At 40.0% G+C, this 23,999-nt stretch overlaps 1 protein-coding gene across 5 annotated transcripts in view; it reads right to left on the reverse strand.

The window, feature by feature from the left end:
- Positions 1-23,999, reverse strand: part of UNC5D (unc-5 netrin receptor D) — a 313,430-nt gene that overhangs the window by 14,866 nt on the left and 274,565 nt on the right. For all 5 annotated transcript variants that reach the window (XM_054019320.1, XM_054019319.1, XM_054019317.1 and 2 more), the window contains 3 exons: positions 11,233-11,401; positions 9,680-9,907; positions 6,314-6,463 (listed from right to left, as the gene is read on the reverse strand). In XM_054019320.1, coding sequence (XP_053875295.1) covers positions 6,314-6,463; positions 9,680-9,907; positions 11,233-11,401 — 547 coding nt within the window. The remainder of the gene's footprint in view (positions 1-6,313; positions 6,464-9,679; positions 9,908-11,232; positions 11,402-23,999) is intronic.

Consider the following 23,999-nt stretch of genomic DNA (forward strand, 5'->3'; position numbering starts at 1 on the left):
ATGTTAAAATTACTGCAAACTTAAATTTGACTCAGCAACATGGATGATGAGAGAGAATTTAACTTTTAACAAAATAAGAAATGTATTTCACTCAGAGGAGTTTATTTATTACCCCATCAGACTCCAGAATTCCAAATTCTTGCCCAACCGTGGGGCTCTCTAGCTTTCACAGTAAGCATTACAGAATCCTTGAAACTGGAGATGGAAGAGACCCCTCCCTTAGGTCAACCAGTCTTCCATGAGCCAGTGCAGGATCAATCTGTACAGCACATTTTCCAGTGCTGCCTTTAGTCCAATTTAAATCTGAGTGATGGGACTTCAGACACTTCTCTTGAGCACATTGCACCTCACAGTTAGGCTAAAGTTAAAAGGAAAACAGGTTGAATGCAAGAGACATTTCCCTATCTTTTTCTTTTTGGACCATTTCACACTGCTCCTTTTCTGAATTCATACCATCTATGCACAACACAACCATTACTGTAATGGGTCAGTATAAAACTTCAGGTATTCCTGGCTACCCTGATTTCCTATGATGATGAAGGTCGAAGTGCACAGGACAGCATATGCCCAATCGGGGCAATTAGGATCCCTTTCACAACATTAAAGTTCTAAGAAAACTATTAGCCCTCTCACCCCACTCTGTAAGGCAAGGATACAGGACTCCTGTAATAACTTTCCCTCAACATTTGCAATCATCTAAACAGGGAAAGTAATTCAAAATATTTTAAATTTAATGGACTTTGTTTGAAGTCACAACAAATTAGAAAGTGTGTTTGGGGGAATAAGCAACAGAGAGTCCTGTGGCACCTTTAAGACTAACTGATGTATTGGAGCATAAGCTTTCGTGGGTGAATACCCACTTCGTCAATACCTTGCGTCTGACAAAGTAGGCATTCAGCCACGAAAGCTTATGCTCCAATACATCTGTTAGTCTTAAAGGTGCCACAGGACTCTCTGTTGCTTTTTACAGATCCAGACTAACACAGTTACCCCTCTGATATTTGGGGGAATAAGCATTAAATGGCTCATCTGAGCCATTATCTTAACATAAAGGAAGAGAATTGGGTTTCAAATGCACGTTCAAATATTTTGCACCCGTGTTGGTTTCCCTGCTTGTGTTCTCTTTAAATTTTAGCTCTGTAAATATTGAAAGAAAGACGTGATTTGAGAAGTGTTCGGAGCTGGCCACTGAAAGAAAGAACAGAAATCAGATTTAATCTGGTCATACTTAATATTATGGTTCCATTTGTAAAGGGTTAATAAATTAATTGATGCTAAAGCATATTATAGACATAAGTGTGTTTTAAGTGGCTATACTCACATCAATAGAAGATGTTATAGCTGACTATAAGCAACCATGTAGCTGCTGGACTCTAATCAAGTGTTATTAATCCTCATTAAATCATATATTAACCCTCTTATCAGTTAATTAGAAATTGAACCTTAACATAAAGTGTGACCTTTAATACATCATTTCAGTGGAAAACACATGAGCTCCTCTTCCTTACCTCCCTTCTATCCAAGGGGAACCCCTTTTTCTTGATTATCTGTATATAAGACTCGGTGCACTCACAGCAACCTATATCCCCTATGAAACTAATTATATGATGATACTTTGTACATCTACCTCCCGCTTCCATTGGAGATATCAATGCACTTTCCAAACAAAAATATCATTGCGCCTTTCTGAAGGCAGGTAGGGCTGATACATATTCGAGATCATTTTACTCACTCCTGAAATGTAGCTAACTCTGCATCTTCTCAAGACTGTCAGGGTTTACACAAAATGATGCACTAAGTAGTAATTAGAAGAGCTATATTTAGCTCCTGAGTCCATAGCAGTAGCAAGATACCAATGGTGATAAAGAAAACATTAAAAAAATATTAAAAATGGAGCAACTGTAATTAGATTTTTCCAGAGTAATCATCTTTGCTTTCATTCGGAGTGGGGAGGGACTCATGTGGGAACTCGCTGAGCTGAGAAGAATTATGTGTAAAGTAATACAAGACGACAAAGTATTGTGAAGTTCTGAGTGTTTAAAGTATTGTGGAAATGCTTTTAGTTTGATTCCCCATTATAATTAGGCTCCTAGCAGATGGAGAGAATGTAAATCATCTCCTATCAGGAGACAGGCTCTGGATCCTCCAAGACACACAAGGTGCTGGGAAAAACAGCAGCTTTTTACTTAAGGAAGGTGGCTGCTGCCTGGCTTCATACCTGGTTTGTCTGAACTTTATCCTGATCTGACACACACCCTCTTGAGGGGTTCTCCTATCATTTGTGAAAGTGGTGGTAGGGAGCCCAATCTTTAAGTGTCTGCTCCTGTGGGATTCCCAACATGACCAAATGCAGCTGGTATATTACAGGAAAACTCTCCCCCTGATACTGCTGGATCTTTTGTGGGATTAACCTCCACCGCTTTTCCTTTTGATTCACAATTTGTAAAAAGCATCCTACCACAGGCCTTGCGCCTCCTGCCATTGCAAAGACAAAAAGTAGCACACTCAGCTCACCTCCTTCTCCCTAATCCACGGAGAGGGATCTAACATCAGTGTGCTTGCTGGGCATGACTCTGGCAGTGCACCATGGGGTGACACTTTATTATGACATGTTGCCATGGCATTCAGTTACTTCATAGAAAGTTTTTCTAGACTGGAAACTCAGATACGGGTTCCTCCTTCCTCCTAATTTCAAGTGGGTGGACCTGAGTGCCCATATCCATACTGCCCTTGCCTCTATATTATCCGATTCAGGTTCAACATCTTGTTTTCCAGGCAGTTGTGCAGATGACTGTTGCAAAACACAAGTTAAAGCAGCCACAGTCTAGGCAAACCTGGTGGTCTTAGGGCATCACAAAAGCTACAATAAGGGAGACTGGGCACCGCTTTCAGCAATCCCACACCATGCTGAATCGGGATCTTAGCATTAGGCAGGAATCGGGTGCCTTTTTTGCCTGACAGGAGCTGTGTGCTGCTCTGTCTGGGTGCTAAGTAGGGCATGGACATGCTCCTTATCTCACTTCCACGCCTCTTGCATACTGCCCACTCTGCAAGGAACAAAATCCCTGTCTACTTATGAAGCCACCACTGGGTCATCATTCAAATCCCTTCCAACTTTGCCACATGCTTTCCAAGAATTGAATTATTTCACTCATTCTCTCTCTCTCTCTGAATGGAACAATCAAGATGCACACACCAAACCCAATTATCTGCAAGCTAGGAACATGGGAATTGCCAGTCTGGATCTGCCCTAGGTCTATCTATCCATTGCTACATTTAGCTCCTGAGTCAGTAGCAATGATACCAATGGTGATAAAGAAAACATTAAAAAAATATTAAAAATGGAGTGACTGTAATGATTTTTTTTCCAGAATAATCATCTTCAGTGCTAAAGGTAGCACTTACACACAAGTAAGGAGGAATACTGTGGAAAGCAGACTATCCCATGTCTGTCTCATTCTGGTCTCTGATATAAGAGATTGGTTTATGGCCTGAAGTATGAGATTTTATAATCTGTATCTGAAGTATCAATAGCACTCACCGCACCCTCGCTTGTTGGGTTACATCCACAAAGATTGTAACAGACTTTGTTGAAGGGGAGGATAAGTTCTTTGGGACAGGGCCTTTTAATCGCTCTGTCAAGTGCCAAGCATACTCTGAGTGCTGTCAACATGAGCCTCTTTCAGATCTCCTTGGTTTTGGGGGAAAATGTTGAGGGTGGGACATGAAATAAAAAGGGAGTCAAAATTGGAGAGAAATTTGTGGTGCCCTGGAAAAATGGATTTTAGGGCTCAGGGTTGGGCTTCTAGAGGACAGAAGTTGGTGACATTTATTTGTTCATGCAGGGCCCAAATCTAAGCTGTCAGCTGATCTAAAGATTCATCACAGACCACGTTTCACTGAGCAGAGAATATGAAGTTAGTGCAAATTGTGCTGCAGTTCCTATGAAAAAACAATAATTATTATTTCTCAGCCATCCAAGTTGTTCAAATTACACACAATTATAAAATGCAAATATTTATTCGGCTTCAGTATCATCCTGTCAAATCCATTTCGATGACAGAAGTTTTGAAGACACTTTTGTTTGCCGCCAATGCTGCAAGAGTGGGTAATCTGAGCACTACATGTAAAACTCACGCAGGTCCCTGATTCCAACCATCCCATTCTGCAGTCTTCTTAGAGCAGACATAGCACTTATTACTTAAATGCTGCTATTTGGGATATGGCTCCCTCATCTGAAATTTTTATCTCTCAGCAATACATTTAATAGTTATTTTGGAGGGTGCCACTTGCATTAGATCCAGCAAAGTGAGGCCCTTACAACCCATAAAGATAAATATGGAGAAATTTGCATGGCTATCAGGACTTGTTTTAACAGCACCCTGCAGCTCAATTTGGCCTGGAAGCGCCAGAATATTGCTTGCCAGCAGAGTACACAGATACCTAGGTTTAACACACCATAAACAATATATTTATTCATAGAAATTGTATGTGGCATTAGAGAAAGTGCTGAACCACACACAAAATGCTTTGGGGCCTCCAAGTAACTCTCACCACTTTGCACATACTGGGGACTCACATCCAACAAGGAGATAATGCCCTAAAGACATCATTCTGCAGAAATAAACAGCCAGAAATAACTCTCACTGAAGTCTTTCCAACTCTCTTCCCCCATGTTTCTGTGTATTTAAAGATCCCAGTGGGTCATCTAGATTATCCTTCCCTGGCTAGACTTTATCATCAAGTCTAATTTTAAATGGTTGATTCTCTCTCTCTTATGTAACTGCAGCCCCCCACTGCAGATGTCCATGCAATAAGCCACGTCAGACTAAAATGTAGAATTCTAGTTGTTGAAATGAGTTGTTTTGCTGCACTAGCTGTGGCAAAGGGGACTGAATTCTCTCCATTGTAATGTGTTGGCTTTGCTGTAGGCACCAGGGTATGCAAATTCATTTAAGCCACACCAGTGTCACTAAGAGATCTGCTCTTGTATATACTGGACATTTAAATGATACTAATTCTTTATAGTGGAACCTGTGAAAGACACTCCACCCTCTCTTACTAAGTCAGTCTGACGAGATCAGCACAAAGTACCCCAAATGTAATGAGTGCAACTGCTTTCCATCTTTATTAGAAGAGTCTTCTGTAAGCAAACTATTTCTAATGGTGCCTTGAATCATTCTTGATTGTACTGCCAGGTTTTTACTCTCTGGGATGGGTTAATCAGGTGGTGATGCAGATTTGATATTAACTGAACTCTGTAGTGCCTTTATCTATGGGTAAGCAAACCCTAACCTGTGATTAGCAGAAAAGCTTAGTAATGCACATATAACTACAGATTTTAATGTGTGTTTAACACAAGTGGGAGGTGGACCTATAGATTATGATTGTTTATTTTATAGTTTACAAAACAAACCTATCATAATAGAACAAGATACTTTGTCATTCCCACAACATGCTCTGAAGAAGTATCATTCTCTTTCCTCCACCGCTTAAATTACGTGGCATAAATTACCTTCATGCTCTATGATCTGTATTTCTAGCATAGGGCTTGCATTCTGGCTCAGTCTCGCTGATATTTAGGACAATCTGCCTATTCATTTAGGGCAAATTTTGCCCAGAGATCACAAGAGACCCTGCTTTCCTCTTCTCTGTCTACTTGCTTGCAGGGTATGTGAAATGACATACCAATTAAGCTCTTCTCTTTTATTTTAACACACTTTGTGCCAATGTATTGCTTACAATTTTCAGGGACCAATGCATTTGATAGGCTCTTTCCCTCACTTTGATTTATTCTTCCCATCTTAGACAACCTCTTTAATTAATGCACTACAGGCGGGAGAACTTGCTGCTCTATCATTTCTAAGCCTAAATGTATACATGCCATGGTTTGAACCCATGATATTCAAATGCATACGGACATGCACTCCATTTCAGCTGATCATTCACTGTTTGCATTAAGTCCAGGAATGACAACTCAATTACTGTTATCGAAAAACTGCTCTTAACGGGAATGATGATGTTGAGCCCAAATGTAGGGAGTTAGCTGGGGCCAAATGCAATGTGGGGGAAAATAAAAGCATGTTTCTGTAAGCTGAGAGAGATTTACAACCACTGTGCTTTACAGGACATGTTTCATTCCTTATTTCTCACAATCATCGTTGCGTTTTTGTTGGCTGCTCAGAGATTAAATCCACGCTTTTCTTAGGAAAACAAAATAAAAGTGGCAGCTACCTTGCCTGCACTCTACCTTTACTGGTAAAAACTCATACTGCCTCTGAATTTTTTAAAAAAGTATGATATTGACAAGTACCTGACATGCAGTAAATGGTTTAATTCTCCAGAGGAAAGGGGGGATATCAAGAACGGAGATCTGAAGACTAAAGGTATTCCCTTTGAAATGCAGCAACTTAGGTTCCTCCAGCAACTGTCCTCCTTGGTGTCTTTCACCTGAAACTACTTCCTACAGGAGCCGGGAAGAAAAAAACAAAACAAAGATGAGGCTTACTGGGTCTTTACTATTGAAAATATCAATAGTAAACACATGTGCATGCTCGTTAAAGGTGCCAGACAGACAGCCCTGGAAAACGAATCCATAGTGCTGCTACAACAGAACAGGCAGCAGCAATGCAGTCTATGCTGCATAGCCCTGATAAGGTGAGTTGGCACTGATAAGTAGGGACCACACTTAGAGGCAGAGGGACCGAACTCCTCCTTCTCCGCCGTCAATCAGTCCTTTTTCCCCTGCTTGGATGGTGGCTCTTGTGACCCGGATGCCAGTCCCCCAGGATTTGGATTGAGCACATCAACCTGTCTCACACAGAAATCAATAAAAAGCAACAGAGGGTCCTGTGGCACCTTTAAGACTAACAGAAGTATTGGGAGCATAAGCTTTCGTGGGTAAGAACCTCACTTCTTCAGTCTTGCATCTGAAGAAGTGAGGTTCTTACCCACGAAAGCTTATGCTCCCAATACTTCTGTTAGTCTTAAAGGTGCCACAGGACCCTCTGTTGCTTTTTACAGATTCAGACTAACACGGCTACCCCTCTGATACAGAAATCAATGGAAGTCAGATACCTAGGTACTTTTGAAAATGCCACTGGGTTCCTATCTGCATCTTTAGGCACCTAAATACCTTTATAAATTGGGCCCTGGGAGTTTTGCCATTCAATTGAGTGGGACAAGGATTGCACCCTATGTGTTAAATGCCACATGCATCCATGTTCTACAGAAAAAATAATACAAAGAATAGCAGAGGGGAAAAACCTGATGATTCCTTTGGTTTGGGACCTGTCAACGCTGCAGCTTCACACATCTGGACTGGTCTGGCTGGGATCTTTTCCTATACGTCAGTCCCCTACACTTCTTCTTGGGTCACAACTTAGTCCTATACAAATAATAGTAGCAGAGTAGGGTGCACCTGTGGAGACTGCCCAGATCACAGATATTGTAGACCTGCCATTCCTCATTCTGTGGGGGGAGCATTAACGTATCTCCGACATGCTGGCCAGAGCAGCAGAGGCAGAGTGTAGGGGGAAGTAAGGTGTACATGGAAAAGTGCTGGCACAGTTTACTTCCCTGCTAGAGGAAGGGGGAAATCAGAGATTCAATCTCGACTCAGTCACAGTTTGGTCCCTGGAGCAGTGCAACCTTACTCAGGGCTTGTGGTTACTCCATGAAGTCACCTTTAGTGTTGTTTGTACCTCAGATGGTGCCAAGAGTATCAAGAGAGACTACTCCTGCCCCAAGGAGGTATACCTCCCTACTGTATGGTCCACTCCACGCAGCTGATGAAGTGGGTTTCAGCCCACAAAAGCTTATGCCCAAATAAATTTGTTAGTCTCTAAGGTGCCCCAAGGACTCCTCGTTGTTTTTGCTAAAAACACCTATATTAAGAGCAGGAATATCCCCATTTCACAAATGAGGAATGTAAGCTTGTACTACAAATGAGCAACAGAACCCAGTAGCCCTGACTCAGATCAGTGCTTCTATTTATCTATTGCTGACATTTTTTCTTATAATTACTCAATTTCTATATTTAAAAGCAAGCTGGCACTGAACTGACATAGGATATTTATAGAGAAAATAGAATTTCATAAATATATAATAGTCTTATTATGTGCACACAACATGTGCTGGTTTCTATAAGTGGAAAAAATTGTGATTTTTTTTTTAAAGTTGTTTTAAGAATAATTAAGATCTAAATTATAAATAGACACGTCTTACTTATTTATTTTCATTAACATTAAGGGGGAAAAACCCTCTAGTCTCCTTCATTGTTTTTTTCTGAATGCAGCAGCAATTTTTGAACCAAAATGTTCCTATTAAATCAAGCTTTTTTTGTTTGTTTTGTTTCAATAAAGTTCAGGCTGGATGAATCATTCAGCAAGAGAATAGCATGCTAGAAGAATGAGTCTGAAAAAAACTATAGTGGGTTGCTCTCGCTCTGGATAAGAAACTTGTTTCTGGTTTTCCCATATGTGCCATTTTCACAGTTCTTCTGTTGCAGAATACTGGTTTCTGGAATTTCTGCTTGCTAAAGTGCTTTGAAGCCCTGTAGTATTACTGTTTTGAACATTCATTATTATGGCATACATGCACACAACAATGGGACAGACTCCGTAGCTGATTAAAATTCTTGTCGCTCCACTGACGTCAATGGACTACACAGATTTATACCAGCTGAGTTTCTGACCCAGTGCAAGTTAGGGGTGTGTATATGTGCCTTTGTCTTGGTAAATCTGAATGAAATTCTAAGGCCCCAATTCTGACCTTGCATACAAATATTACTAGACATTAGCTGTACATACCATCCATTTTTCGGCAGTGAGTGCAGAGCTACCATACTTCTCTAGCTACCACTAGCTTTTCTTTGGTGGCTTTTCTTTTATTAAAAACATAGTGATATTAGAGTGTGCTTTGTTAAGAGAGCCATGTTTCTGTGATGTAAAATACGAATCGGAAAAAAATAAAAAATCAGCTGTCACAACTGTCTTTCATCTCTATTCCCGAACGACAAATGTTTTATTACAGCTGCAGCCATGGCATACTCCAAATAAGGCAAATTCTACAGAAACACAATGTGAAAAAAATCAAAATTAATTTTGATGAACTACCACAGGGTTCCATTTGAGGTTTTTAAAAGATATTATGCACAATTATCGTGTAACTCTTATGGAAAGGGTCAAAAAACACCTACCAATTCTTGCTGCAATTCAAAAAAAGGGAAAAATGACTAATGAGAATGTAAAGGTTAATGACCCTGATGAATATTACACATCACAAGGGAAGCGACCGATATTTTAGTATCTGTATCACAGTCACACCCCATTGTACTTGGCGCAGCGCAAATGCATATTGAGAGAGCGTCTCGATAAATCACTTCATGTCTCTGTGCCTCTGTTTCCTCTCCCACACTTTAAGTGTTTGGGAGCAAAGACACACTGCAGGTCAGTGGATGGTCCAGGAGTAGTACCCTGGTCTCCTGAGTGACCTCGCCAGTGAATTAAATCACATAGGACGCGTGGCAGCATAAAGCTCCGTGGGCCAGGGATCATCTGTTTGTTTTATGTTAGTATAGGGCCGAGGGCTTTAAGGTGCTACAGTAATAGAAATAATACATGATCACAATTCTGTAGAAAAATAACTAAAATAAAATTCATGAGTTGAAATAATGTACCTGAAATGCACAAGGGGTGTTGTCCATACAGTACACTCTCAGATTGTAATCCAGCGAATTGCAAGACATGCAGCCAAACACTGCCACTTTCAGCTGTTTAACCGCGCAGTCAGAGATGGGCTCCCCAGCGAGAGCATAAGTTCCAAAGCTGTCTAAGAGAATGTGACAGGCGTAAGGATCCAATAGGCAGTAGCAGGAAGTAGTTTCCTCTTCCATGGACATCACTTCCTATATAATGAAAACCATATTTCAAAATCAGAAGGCTTTTTAGAAAAGGTGCCGTGACATTTCTGTTAGTTTCTTTTCATTTTTTCTAATTTGTTTGAAATGTAAAATACTTTATGGGCAAGATTGCATAGACTTTATTCATTCAAGTGTTCACAATCTAGCCCTGAGTCAGCAGCAGCACTTATGGCTATATATTGTGCAGAATCCATTGTGCGCAGAATGTAATAATCATGATGCATAAGCAATATTAGCATCTTCTTAAGTGTTCTTGGATTCCTAGCTAATTTTTCCTAATGTCAGGTTAAGAAATTACCTTGAAGATGGAAGTCAATAAGCAAACCTTGAACAAGTCTGCAGCTAACATCCTCTTATAGCATCTATCAAGATAATGTTTATTCTGGTAAAAAAAAAATACAACATTTTGTCTTCACGTACCCTTTTGCTGTGTTGTATTGTCATGAGATAAATGGTTTGGGGAATTTGCACTGCAATATTTCATTCTTCCTCAGTAGTCCTTGAATACTGGCAACCAGTGCTGATGGAACCGACTGTGTACTGAATGCAACAGCATCAAGTATCGAAGAACTATGTTGAACTTGAAATGAGGCAGAGAAGTGCAACAAATAGGATAAAATCCTTGGGGAGGGGCAGGCAGAGAAGGTTAAGAAAGTCATGGATGGTTTTACTATTGGGCTTTTCCACCTCTTGAGGAAAAATGGGAAAACTCAATTGAGTCAACTGATACTTTGAAAGCTTGAACTGAAAATGGGAACTACTTTATGCAGCATTTAATAAACCTGTACACATTACTGACACAGGATAATCCATTGAGGCAACCAATTAAATGGAATTATACAATGGCATGAAATATGTAGGTCCAAGAAGATTCTACTCTGGAAATGTTGGGTAAAAATATGAAACTTTATGCTTCAGTTCTTAAGGAATTCCTTACCTCTCTTTCCATCATGGTAAAGTTTTGCCCAACTGGTCAGGTTTAGCTATGGGTGGGTCTCCAAGGAGAATTTAGACCTACTTGAATTTCTTAATGGCTTAGAAACAGCAGACACAACAGGAGTCAATTGATACTGACCCGTCATGTGACCTTTGGGAAGCTAAACCTAAATCACATGACAGGGACAAGATCATAAAATGCAGTGAAATTTTTCATCAGTTTTGAATTTCAGTGGGGGGAAAGGATTTTAAAAACATCTGGATTTGTCTCTTCCCACCATCCCCATTTGACTAGCTCTAAGTTCAGCGTGGATGGTTATATCTTATATTTTCACCATCAGTAGGGCCTTTGGAGAGGGGCAGTTTAAACTTACCTCCCATTTCCCTTGTTGTGTTCTTTTTTTCAAGTGAATATTCCAGTGTTCAGAATTTACTTCTGCGCAATGCGGTATAGTCAAGGCAAAAGGAGTGGCGACAGTCACATCTGGAGGGCCACATGTGACTTCTGGACCAAGAAGAACTTCTGTGCCTTCTGGCAGTAGACTTCACATGTAAATAAATATGAGAAGAAGAAAAAAAAATCTCTAAGTCTTTTTTAAAAGGAATGAAAACTTATCTAGCATTTATCATCAAAATGGAATTAATTTATTGTTAACGGCAATACACAAATATTTAAAATATTTGTGTAGCAGATGGCCGAGGCACTCAGATTTTGGCTACAGACAAAACGGAAAACCAACTACTGTGCTAATTTCAGTATAGAATCTGAAGCTGGATGTGAAAGACACTTATTAGGCCACATATAAGCCATTCTCCACTGGTCAATTCAGGATTTTGTTTCTTTAAGTACTTTTCTATTTGAATAAATCAAATACAATGTTAATATTACTCTATGTAAGTAAGGCTTATTTTATGCACCAGCTGGCAATATCACCATCTAATTCTTTTCTTGTCATCAACAATATTTTCATAGTAGTAAAGATAAAACAAATTATGGTGTAAAAATACAGCTTCTCACAAATTTTCCCAGATTGAGTATGATTTTCCTGGTTTGAGAACATATTTATATTCTGCCGATAGAACAAAATAGGTAATAGAGAGATAGCAGACATTAAGTTATAAATATATAGTATCTGATATGAATCTCTTTCCCTGCTCATCCATTCAGACCTAAATTTATCTCCATCCCACACAAATCAATTTTCCCTCACTTTCTGGATTGTAAATGCATATGCAAAACAATGAAATGGAAGCGATAGAAAGGGTCTGATTCAATTTTTAGACAAAAGTGGCATAATTTAAAATGTTACGCCATGTCTTTATTTTATCGGAGGACTGTATTTTGGGTCCATGTCTCAACCTCGTGGCTTGTGTTTTTATTACTAATGTTATCATACCTGTTGGCCAAAATCTGCCCATAGAATTGAAGACAGTGACGTTGCATACAAGGCTGGCTCCAGGCACCAGCCCACCAAGCTTGTGCGTGGGGCGGCACCTGGAGGGGGGCGTCGTGGTGCTCCGGCTCTGGCCGCTGGGGAGAGCGGGGCCACGACCGGGCACGCTGCCCTCCCCACGGTGCTCTGGACGCCGGGGAGAGCGGAGCCCTAGCCGGGCTCTCCGCCCAGCTCCCGGGGCTCCAGACGCCAGCGGAGCCGCGGCGGGCTTGCTGCCCTCCCCGCTGTGCCGGGGTGGGTGGGGACAGCAGGAGGCTTTTTTTCCTGGGGCAGCAAGAAAGCCAGAGCTGGCTCTGGTTGCATAGACATAAGACAAGAAAGAATTGGCATCATGTGCATAACCTTACTCATGATTTTTATTATTTATATCCTTGTAGCACACAGGAGTCCTGATCATTGACCAGGGCACTGTACAAACACAGAACAAAAGGATGGTCCCTGGCCCCAAAGAGTTGACAATCTAAGTAATGTCAATTAGACTCCTCACGTGAATAAACTTAGACATGTGCTCAAGTGTTTGAAGGATTGAGTCTTAAATGAAAAAAACTGGGTATACAAATATATTCACAAATAAATAGGCTGATTCTGCTCTGCTGTTACAGGAGTCAAAATATTAATTGGTCACAAATCCCCCGAGATTGAGAAATCGTTACGTTTGTTTATCTAAAAAGTCAAACAAGAAGCGCATAATTCAGTATGTCTGCCATTCTCCTCTGTATAAAGTCTGTCATCCAATCAGGGAGCCAAAACTCACCATCACTACATGGCTTTGATAACCAATAACACAACACAAATAGGCCCAGCTTCAGTAAAGCATTTAAGCACAAGCTTAATGTTCCATATATCGGTAGTCCCACTGAATTTAAAAATAATCCAGCAAAATCCTTAAGCATATGCAAGTATTCCAAATGAAGGGCTCAGAAACAACCCAGAGTCTCAAAATGTATTCATCCAAAGTACTTTAATTATGCTTGTGACTACCACATTTTTTCAGGAATCATGAATGGTTCACAAATAATTCACTACTGGGAAAATAAATAAATTGAAATATTTGAAAGTAAATAAGTATTTTCTTTCAAATATTTCAAAGTAATTTGAAAGCATTTGAAAAATTAAATAAATGAAATCAACCAGCAAGGAATGCTACTCTTTACCAATCACATTTGATTTAAACAGAGATAAATAAATAAACCTAAGAGTACTATGAAGAAACCTCTCTCAACAGCACAAAACGTTATTCATAAACAACTTTCATAAAAGATGCACTGAGTTTCTTACAGATTCATAGAGATGATCTTGGAATTATTAGAAACCTTCAAGACAAACTGCTATTTATTTATTTTGGGTAAGTTGTTCAATTATTACTCCCTTCTCTACTGTAACTCAGGAACGACTGGTGCATTTTATCTCCTTATCTCCATTTTGATGCTGCTGCTGGAAGTGATAACAATAGCATATTTCCAGAGAATGAGTTAAACCCTAGTTATTTAACTTGGTAGGTGCATCTCTATCCTATCTCACTCTCAACAGGCACACATCCTTCAACTCTTGCCTCCTATGCCAAATGGATGCTGCTGACAAACACACAAAATACAGGCCGGGGGGGGGGGGGGGGGGGAGAAAGGAGGGAGTTTGCCAAAGTTACCTCCAGCACAAAGTTGGATAATTCATCTCCCATAGTGGGAACAAAATATAGGTTAAGCTGCAAATAACACTACATTTACCCTCAGGGGCTGTGAATCGAGAGTTTTAGTCAAGCTACTGGTGATGATTCACAATAAGTCAAGTTTTTGAAGTGTTAAGAAGAAAAAACACTTCTCACAAAAAGAAAGGAAGACGTCTGTCCGGTTGGCTGGAGGATGATGTGAAATGGACTGGGACAATGCACCTGTGGCCTAAAACTCCCCCCGAAGAAGTAAACTGTGAGCTACAATCACTGAAACAGAATAGCCTCAATAATGGTCACTGGCAGCCTTCCATGGTCACTGTGGCTCAGTGTAATTGCTGACTGAGTAATAGTAGGGATGTGTGTGAATGACCAATGACAAGCTCTTCTGAAACAAGCAATTTAATTGCTTTCAGAGAATCATTCCCCCTGTTGCACATATTGTACAAACACAGGGAATTCTGGGAATTATTTAATGCCAAATGAACTGAAATCAACTAATTAGATGAACTTTCACATTTACTTCAAATAGCAGGAGTCTTTTCTATAACAACTGACAAGGTATTAGGAATCTGATGCAGTTCAGGACTATTTATTAAGCAAGGGAAACATTACAAGATGCAGGTATTTAAAATTCCCTTGGGTGCAGAGTAAACAAATCAGTAACCAGATCCAATCCTTCCAAATCCATCAAAATCAAGAGCTTCACAGGTTTCCAGTAAAGGAAAGAGAAATAGGCAATGGAGCTGTGCAGAAATAGCCATTTTTTCCCATGTGGTTTCACAGAGAATAATTTCCTATTTTATTCTACAATATTTTGCCTTTTGCACAGTTCAGAGGAAATGTTGGATTTTTGGTTGTGTTTCTTGGGGAGGGGGGCATCTCAATTACAAATTTGGAATTTCCATGTTTAAAATCAAATTTGATCAAACTAAAATTTCAAAATTTGAAAAAATGTCATTTCCTTTCTAAAATAAAGGAATATTTTTTTTTGCTGAGAATGGAACCATTTTTTAATTTTACAAATCCCCACAAAATAAGGCAAGGCTTGCCTTAACTCAAAAAAATAAAAATAAAATAAAAGCAACAACTACTAGGGCAAAGAAATAAACTTATATCATATTAATAAGAAATAGATAAAATGCAATCTTCATATGATAGGTGTCATAAGAAATTAAATACTTTGTGAATATTGAATGATGCTTCACAAAGTCCTCATGAAGCAAATGTTATTCCTTTCCATTTTACAGATGGCACAGAGAGGTTAAAACTCAAATTGAAAGAGGTGGCCTCAAATTTTGGGTGGTTCAGTTTTTAATTTCCCAATATTGACATTTTGGGCCTGATTTTCCAGGGGCACTGTGCAGCCAGAACTCCAAATAAAGTCATTCAGAGCTCAGCACCTCTGGGAAAACAAGCAAAAAAGTGTTTCAAATTGGGCATCAAAAACCGAGGCATTGGTGTAAATGATGACACTGGGTTCCAGGCAATGATTAAAAGTTAGTTCACTGTGCTACTGTTCTCATCTGGTAGCATCTTACCACCCAATTTATACAACTATGCATGGTGGAAAGAAATGATGAATTGTGGCTTAATTGTCTTGCCCAAGGTCACGGCGCAAGTCTGTGGTACAGAAAGAGAGAACTTTGGAGTCCTCATTCACAATGCCTGGCTCCAACCACTACACTGTGCAACATTTCCCGAGTCTTCAAACATTGCACAATGCGTTTTCTTTGTTTATGAATTAATATGAGCAATGAATCTATGGTTCTTTTTCTATGCTGTGGTACATAACTGCAGCATAATATTTTTCTCTTATTCTAACATAGCTGTAGGATAGATTAATGCTGGTATCATCACCTTTCTAGCACATCTTTTGGAATACCATGCCTAACAGCAGTATAGACGTCATTTTAATATGCTACATACTGTCTTGATACAGAACGCCATATTCTAATGGAACAGACACACAAGCAGGTAGATCAGAAGTGAGGCAGAAGTTGTCTCTAAGAAATACAGCTGAAGGAAAAGATGACTCCTAGGAGAGGGTGGATTCCCAGATTCCACCTACAGAGGAAGCAACCATAGATATCCCAGAGAGAAATTTAACAGTAATTTTTGCCACTGCTCTTCTAGGCCCTGCAATAACTCTACATAAATAAGCCAATGGTGTGTGATTATCACATTCTTAACAACCTGAAAAAGACATTAAGCACAGCTGAGGATCTGGCCTTTAATTTTATTTTACCAGCATGCCTTCCTCAGTGGCTACATTTAGACTTGGCAAACATTGATTTCAATTTTTTTATCATTTCAATGGGTGTTTATTTTAAATATATTTTCATTTTTATTCATGTAATTTTCACAGTGGCACCAAATTATGTGTTAAGAATTTTTTATTTTTATCTCTTTAAATTTTCACAATTGCGAGAAATTATGGGGCGGTCAGACAATAATGATTTAATAGTAGTTGACGTTGTTTAAACTGCAATATGAAAAGTTACTTCTATAACAAACTGCCAACATCACATGCCAAAATACGCAAAGTAGATATCCTTATATCAGACACTATTACATACTAAAGTAACTTTTTTTACTTTGCCTATCTGTACATTTTGATTATTATTGAAGGAAATATTTTTTCGTCAGTTAGCGTGTGGTTGGCGAAATCGACGTTAACCGACATTTATTGAAAAATCTAATCCTTTCAAGCCTAGCTACATTGTACTCACTGGTGTTAATGCTGGGACAATCAGCCAAGTAATTCCCAGCATGTCTGCCTGCTTGTTTGCGGCCCATCCCTTGTAACTGACATCCTAGTGCTCTCCTGAATCTGATGCTGCCGTGTTTTGAATTATTGCCCACGGGGGGGGGAGGGGAGAGGGAGGAAAAGTTTTTAACATTTCCTATCACAAAAACTAATAGAGTCTGTATTTCAATCCCCAAGCTACAGAGATCTGGATCCTGAAATGGACTTTGGCTTCTAGGCCTGAAGTCAGTGTGAGAATGTTATGGAGAGGATCTAGCTTCCAAGAGAAGAATTGGTGCCCATTAAAAGCATTGTTTATTTTAGCTGTAGAAGTGGCTGCTCACGTATCTTCTAGAGGGAAGGCAGATCATCAGCAGGGGCTACAGGCCACATGTTCTTCTCCCCTTACATATTGCAAAGGCACTGAAACCAGAAAGATGGGAGTGGGGCTAAAGACGTGCACACACTCAAGCCCTAGCAGGCTCTTTGCTTTAACTCAGTGGGGTTGGATGCAAGGTATGTTAGTGGAGAAGGGGAGGAGAGGGATTACGCTTGTTTTGCTATTTTATTGTTACTGGCTAAAAACAGACCACAAATCAATGTGATATATAAAGATAACAGAGCTAATGGGAACTTGGCTCTGAATGAACCATAGTGCCTAGAGAAAGGAAGCCAAAGAGCTCTAGCTCTGTACATGGAGGCCCAAGATCTGTGCCTTGAATCTGGATTTCCCATGGTAATTCAGTTTCTGGGTGACAGGAATACTAACTTTCATGTTACTTCAGACTCATAAATGTGCTTTTTTTTTTTTTTTTTAACCTCAAGCCGTTAAATATAAACACCAGAACTGGTTTGGGGGAAAAAGAAAGTAAATTAATTATTTTTAAAAATCCATTTAAAAATGAATATTTTGACAACAAACAGCAAAATATATGCAATCTGCAGTCATGCACCATTCCCTTTACAACAGAAATGTGATGATTTATTGTTTTGGGGGCAATAAATGTGGTAGGGGGTGAGGAATTTTGCCCAGTTTTTAGTGTCAAGTTCTACATTAACACAAAAGTCAACAGAAATATTGCATAAGTTACATATTATATGTAAACCTGAATTAATCTGTCTTCTCACACATTTATGAAGAATTGATTGATTTAACAAATTAGACACTTACAAACTATGTGCAAATCGATTTTTAAATGGCCAGTTCACATACACAGTGTAAAGCAGTGTCCATACCTTACATGGAGGTTAGGAAGTAACAATTCAATGAATATCTGAAATACATTCAGTTTTTCATGCAGTGTGGGTTACTGCATTTGATTATCATGGAATCATCACACTTCTGTTGGAATGCAATCAAACCAGAATGTCAGAGAGAGAAATAGGCAAATAGAACCCTGAATCATGAAATTTTCCCTCCTCCACTTTTCTTCTTCTAATCTTTTCAATCAGCTTCTTTCTGCCTCTACCTCCATACTCTGACCTCATTTTAATTCATTCTATTCCAACCTGTGACAGTCTGGGATATCTATAAACATGTATATGGGTGGTGTTTCTGGAAATAGTGCAGCTTTAGCATCAATAGTTAAATACATTTTACGTATTGGAAAAAGTGTAAATTAAACAATATTACTACTTATGGTAGCACCCACAACTTGCTAATAATTTTCCAAACATTTAAGAAACAGCGGCCCCTGCTCTGAGTTCACAAGCTAAGGAGCTGACCTGACCTGTACAGGATATTTTATTTTAAGTGATACAGGCCAGATATACTCAGATAATATGGTAATAGAAACTATACCAGTATCTAACATAGATAGATACACTTATGTTGGAATACCAAGACCTTACATACATTTTTTCCTCCAAATGTCTTTAGAGTCAGACTGAGCATTGTTTGAGAAAGGCGAGCAATTCAGGTATGGGCCACTAGACTTGCGTACAGACAGCCCTGTGCCTTAAAATTCTATTACTCCTGCCAAATTTCTCCTGCTTTGTTGGGAGAATTCTATGAACACTTAAAACACAATTCCACTGCCCTGCCAGGAAAGGAATGTCTCAAAACTCTAATACTGTGTAGTGAGTGATCTTATTTCCTCCTTATATTTGGATGTGATACATCTGTCTCTAATCTGAGCACACACAATGGTATCCATTTATGTGCCCCATTTTCAGTGTGCAACCAGTCACCTCATTTGGGAAAATGAGCGCCATTTTATATTTGCTACAACTAAGACAATGCAGTAGTTACTGGGTCCCATGTCACTCGGCAGTCTTTTGAAGCACAGAGTTCTGGTTCAACAGGTGATAATTGCAGCATAGTTAAAGTAGTAAACATAAGAACTTAACTGGAGTGGAAATTATGTTTATGGTAAATCACCTTAATAGGACTTGCTATTTCTTCCAGAAGAACTGGCAATAAAAGAAAGGACGCACACAAATAAGGCATAATTACACTATGTGGAGCCCCTTTTCAAAATGCCATCGGATGCATGAACCGGTGGTTTTCCCCTTAGTGAAGGAAGGTTCATGTTATTCAAACCTCTTAGCGAACACAATCCATTGTTATCTTTCCAGCTGCATCTTTAATTAAGACTCATTTGGGCTATTCTCATCACTTTCATATTACAATCCGTGTGGTATTAAAATACACTGTTAAAATTATAGCAATTTGTACTATGGAGTGTCAAAGGGACCAAAAAAAAAAAAAAAGAGAGAGACCTAAGAAAATTGTGACCAGACAAGATTTGAACACTTGGGGGCAGAATCTGCCCCAGTAATAATTGGGCTAGCCCTATTGTTTGTATTGGGTCTATATTCTGTGTTGAATAACTTTCTATTACTCTAATCTGGGTAATTGTAAGTTAACAATATTTTGCACTTGAATAGAACCTTCCCTCTGAGCATCTCATACTACTTTACACACATTAATTAAGTCATAGAAATGGGGAGGTATAGCAATTTCCCCCCCCCCCCCCCCAATGCATGTCAGGTATTGGCCACTTCTGGAGATAGGCTGTTCGTGTTAGTGAATGAGTGGATTGATTTGGCATGGCACGTCACACTCAGTCCCTCAACAGAGCTGAATAGCTGTATTCATTAGTTTCAGTTTTTATTCTTTCTCCCCACTCCCTTTTAATTGTTTTTACTCACAGCATTGTGGTTCTTCCCAGGGCCAGCTCCAGGCACCGGCTTAACAAGCAGGTGCTTGGGGCGGCCAAGGGAGAGGGGCGGCACCTGCGGCAATTCGGGGGCAGCAGGTCCCTCATTCCCTCTAGGAGCGAAGGACCTGCCGCTGAACTGCCGCCGCCGATCGCGTTTTTTTTTTTTTTTTTTTTTTTGCTTAGGTCGGCAGAAGTGCTGGAGCCGGCCCTGGTTCTTCCACAAGAAACAAAATCTTGAATGCCAAATTGTCAAGGCTACGCAAAAACCATTAGCGCTTTGAGTGTTTTTATTACAGCAATTGTCCTATTCTTTCTGAACCCCAATAAGACATGGTATTGACTATTGAATGTGAAGTGCTGGAGGAGACACAGCTGGCAAACTTCTCTCTCCTACCCTCCCCAACAAACTAATTGAATTCCAGCATGTAATTTTTATTTATTTTTCTTTTAAATCTCTCCGGGCTTGCTGTTGGCAGCAGGTTGTTTTGGAGCATTAGTATGTGAGAGACAAGAGGACCACACAAAGTCTCCTCTCCCTCCAGCACCTCTGCATGAACAGCTGTGAAGATTGTGTGGGGTTCAGAAATCAGCTGCTGTGAATGCAAGCACAATTTCTAGTCAAAATCTTACAGCTGATTAGGGGTTCTTAAATCATTTCTGTGCTCTGATGTGTGGAGCTGCTGTCACTACTAATGAAGTACTGTTTAGCATTTTGTGACCTAAAATGCTCATCTTGCGCTTTTTTTTTTGAGAGGGGCCTAGAAGTTGTTATGTAAACCCTTCCATAAGTGTGAACCTATCACATAAAGTGGTCAAAAACCACTTGGAAATCCAGGACCCAGGTTTTTTTAAGGGGGGATTTCAATAGGGAATAGGATTTCAATCAGTCTCTTGCCAAAATACTCACAGCACTGCCAAATTTCATTGTCTGCTAAGAAATCCTGTTATTCCTTATGATCCAGACAATCCCACGACATCTGGCTTTCCAGTCCTACAGATTCACTTCCAATACTTCAACATTACTGCTGATGAGGACTCTGGCACATCACTGGCTATTCCCAAAAGTAAGGGTAAAGGAAATGTTTGCTGCTCCTAATAGATCTATTATTTCTCCTTTAAGTGAGTGCAGACTCTTTGTATGGAAGAACAAGTAGCCTATATCGATCAGTCTTTCGCTTCTGAATGCAGTTAATTTATTATTTGTATTGCAGTAGTACCAAGAGGTGCCACCCGAGACTGGACCAAACCCTCCAGGGTTGGCCTGGAGTCTCCCAGAATCGGCATCGATCTCCCGGTGAATACTGAAAGCAATCCAGGAGATTTTAATAGGATATTTTAAGAAAATGATATTATTATGTCATTGGGGGGGAGGGGGGAATCTCCCAGAATAGCTTCAGTCACAGTTGGCAACCCTAGCTGGACCCCTATTCTGTTAGGATCCCAGTAGGAGGCAGTCCCTGCCCCCAAAGAGCTTGAAGTGTAAATGGACAAGACAGACAAAGAATAGGAGAAAGGATTCATTATTTCCAAGGGGATGTCTACTACACGGCACAGTGAAACTGGGCTCTTACCTAGGTTTTAATCATAACTCCCCCTCCTCTCTGCCATCTATACAGCAAAACCTCTGAGCCAGGTTTGGAGGTCCCTTAAGCCCAGGGGGAGGGTTTTTTTTAAAGCCCAGGCTCCACTGAAACTTAGGCTGGAACCTGCCTTCAATGTAGTGAAGATGCAGGGAAAATCACTCAGGTGCTGATAGTCCTCCAGTGCCCTTCCCACAATTCCCCCAGGTATTGACACAATTGACTGGGAAAGAATCCTAAAGCATCTCAGCACAAAGAACCATTGGCTGTGTCCCAGCCAGACTCAGGCAAGAAGCAGTGAGGACATACTTTTGCAGATATGGCTTTGCAATAAGGATGCTCGCACCTACATGCCAGTCACCTAGGTGTAACTGTAGATCTAGCCTATATTACAAATGAGAAACTGAGGCACAGGACAACTAAATGACTTGTCCAAGACCATAAAAGGAATTGGTGACAGAGCTGGAATTGAATCCAGATTTTCTGTGTCATCCCCGTCTCTATGTGCCTATTAATTTATTTCACTAAGAGACATCAAAAGTGGGAAGAATCCCCAGCACTGTCAGGCAAATAACATATTCCTAGCTGCACTAACTCCAATCAGCCACAGTTCCCGGCTATGTGTGGGTAACTCCAGTGATGTGACTTTTTGGTTCAGGGAGCAAGCCACCAGATTGCTGGCTTTTTTTTTACAGTATGGCTCTTGCTCAGTGTTAGCGGCTTAAGGAGGTTTAAAGAGAGAGAATTAAGCAAGGAGGCAAGAGATGTTTCACTCTAATTCTTGCTAGGGCCTGAATCAACAGGGTTTTTGTTATTTTCTGAGAAATCAATATCCAATGTATTTTGCCAGCATCAAAGGAAGTATGGTATTTTGAGAGCAAGCTTGCCTATTTCTTCACTCTCAGGGAGCCCTTCAATGCATCCGTTATAAAGCCCCAGCAGCCAGCCCCATTCTTGAGGCTCTACGTGACAAACAACATATTTGTGATCATCAGACCTTTGGCTTGGACTCCTTTTAGAGAGATCACCGGTTCCATGGCTGATTTGGCCAGGAGCACTGTGCTTCAAGACTCTGGAACATTTTAAGACGTGGATTTCTTCTTCTTCTAGATTTAGCACAAGACCCACATTCCAGAGGATTGTATGACACCAATTCACAACCGACACAGATGATTTGTGGTAAGAATTGGTATATTGCACAGATGATGGGACAAAAATTATGGTTTGATTTTTGAAATGATAGCAATGGAACCAGAGCAGGGGGAAAGATCTGGGCTTAATTCAGAATGTCTTTTAATGTCTACCTTCTCCCCACAGGGGCTGAAAGAAGGAGGTGATAGTAATGATGACTAGTCTAATATACTGAACGATCTCCGCCTTAACCAGGGATCATGTCATAAGATGACATGATCCCTGCCCCCGATGGCTTCCTGGAACCACACATTCAAGGGTCAACACTACATTCTTAAGAAGTAGATACATCTGTTCATCCACCTAATGTAGACAACAAATTAGACTGTGATATCTGAAAACCAGGGAGGGTGGACAGTCTTTTGGATGAAACTTTACTAGAACTACTATTGAATCATAAATGACTACACAGAGCAGAACTTTTGTAAGGAAAAGGGAACAAACATCCTTTTCCTGAACCCATAATTTAACCTTTCATCCACTGCTGTACAGTGAGCTGTCCACATGGCTGATGTCCTTCGCTCGAGAGGTGGCTGCTTAATGCATATGGTCAGTAAAGTGATACAGAACTGTAACTCAGTATCAACTCTGCAGAGATTGCAGCTTCTTCTGCCATGGGAAACAAGAAACCCAGGAGCAACAAAAGGCAACCAGGTTCCCTGCGTATCAGTACAGGATGCTGCTGCTGCTAAACAAGTCTGTTTTATTCCAGCAAAGCTAAGATGGCTGTATCAATGCTGTCTCCGTTATTTGAAAAGGAAACATTGCCTGTATTATAGTGGAAAAATAAATCAATGTTTGCATTTGTTTCATTTTATAGGATTGCATTAAAAAAAAATCTCCCTATGGTAATTTTCTGGTCTGGTTCTCACCACCCCTGCTTCTGCCCACAAAAATAAAACAGCAGGCAAAATTTGCTACTTGTATTTAATTAACCCATTTTAATTCACTTCTGCATAATCCTTGCAGATGAAACAGCTGCTTTTCCCCCCCCTTTCCTTCACATATCTTAATATTTCATTGAAAATGATCAAAATACTATGGTAGCAGATGGGGATGGAATGTAAAAGTTCTCACAAAGGAGTTCAGATATCAGAGAAAAGCAGAAAAGGGTTTCACAATAAGTTTTGGAAAATATCCCTGGACTTTAAAATCCACAGACAGCTCTTCCTCTTGGTTTTTAAAGAAAAACACCTGCAATTATTTATCTAAGCTACTGTAACCAAATATTTACTCTATATTGAATATAGGTACAGGAAAAGTGGACAATATTTCAAAAAAGAAGTGATGTAAAAAAAAGAAAACGATTGCATATAAAGAGTCTATCACCCCACGCG

Source organism: Malaclemys terrapin, chromosome 2, assembly GCF_027887155.1.
Source record: "Malaclemys terrapin pileata isolate rMalTer1 chromosome 2, rMalTer1.hap1, whole genome shotgun sequence".
Classification (NCBI taxonomy): Eukaryota; Metazoa; Chordata; order Testudines; family Emydidae; genus Malaclemys; species Malaclemys terrapin.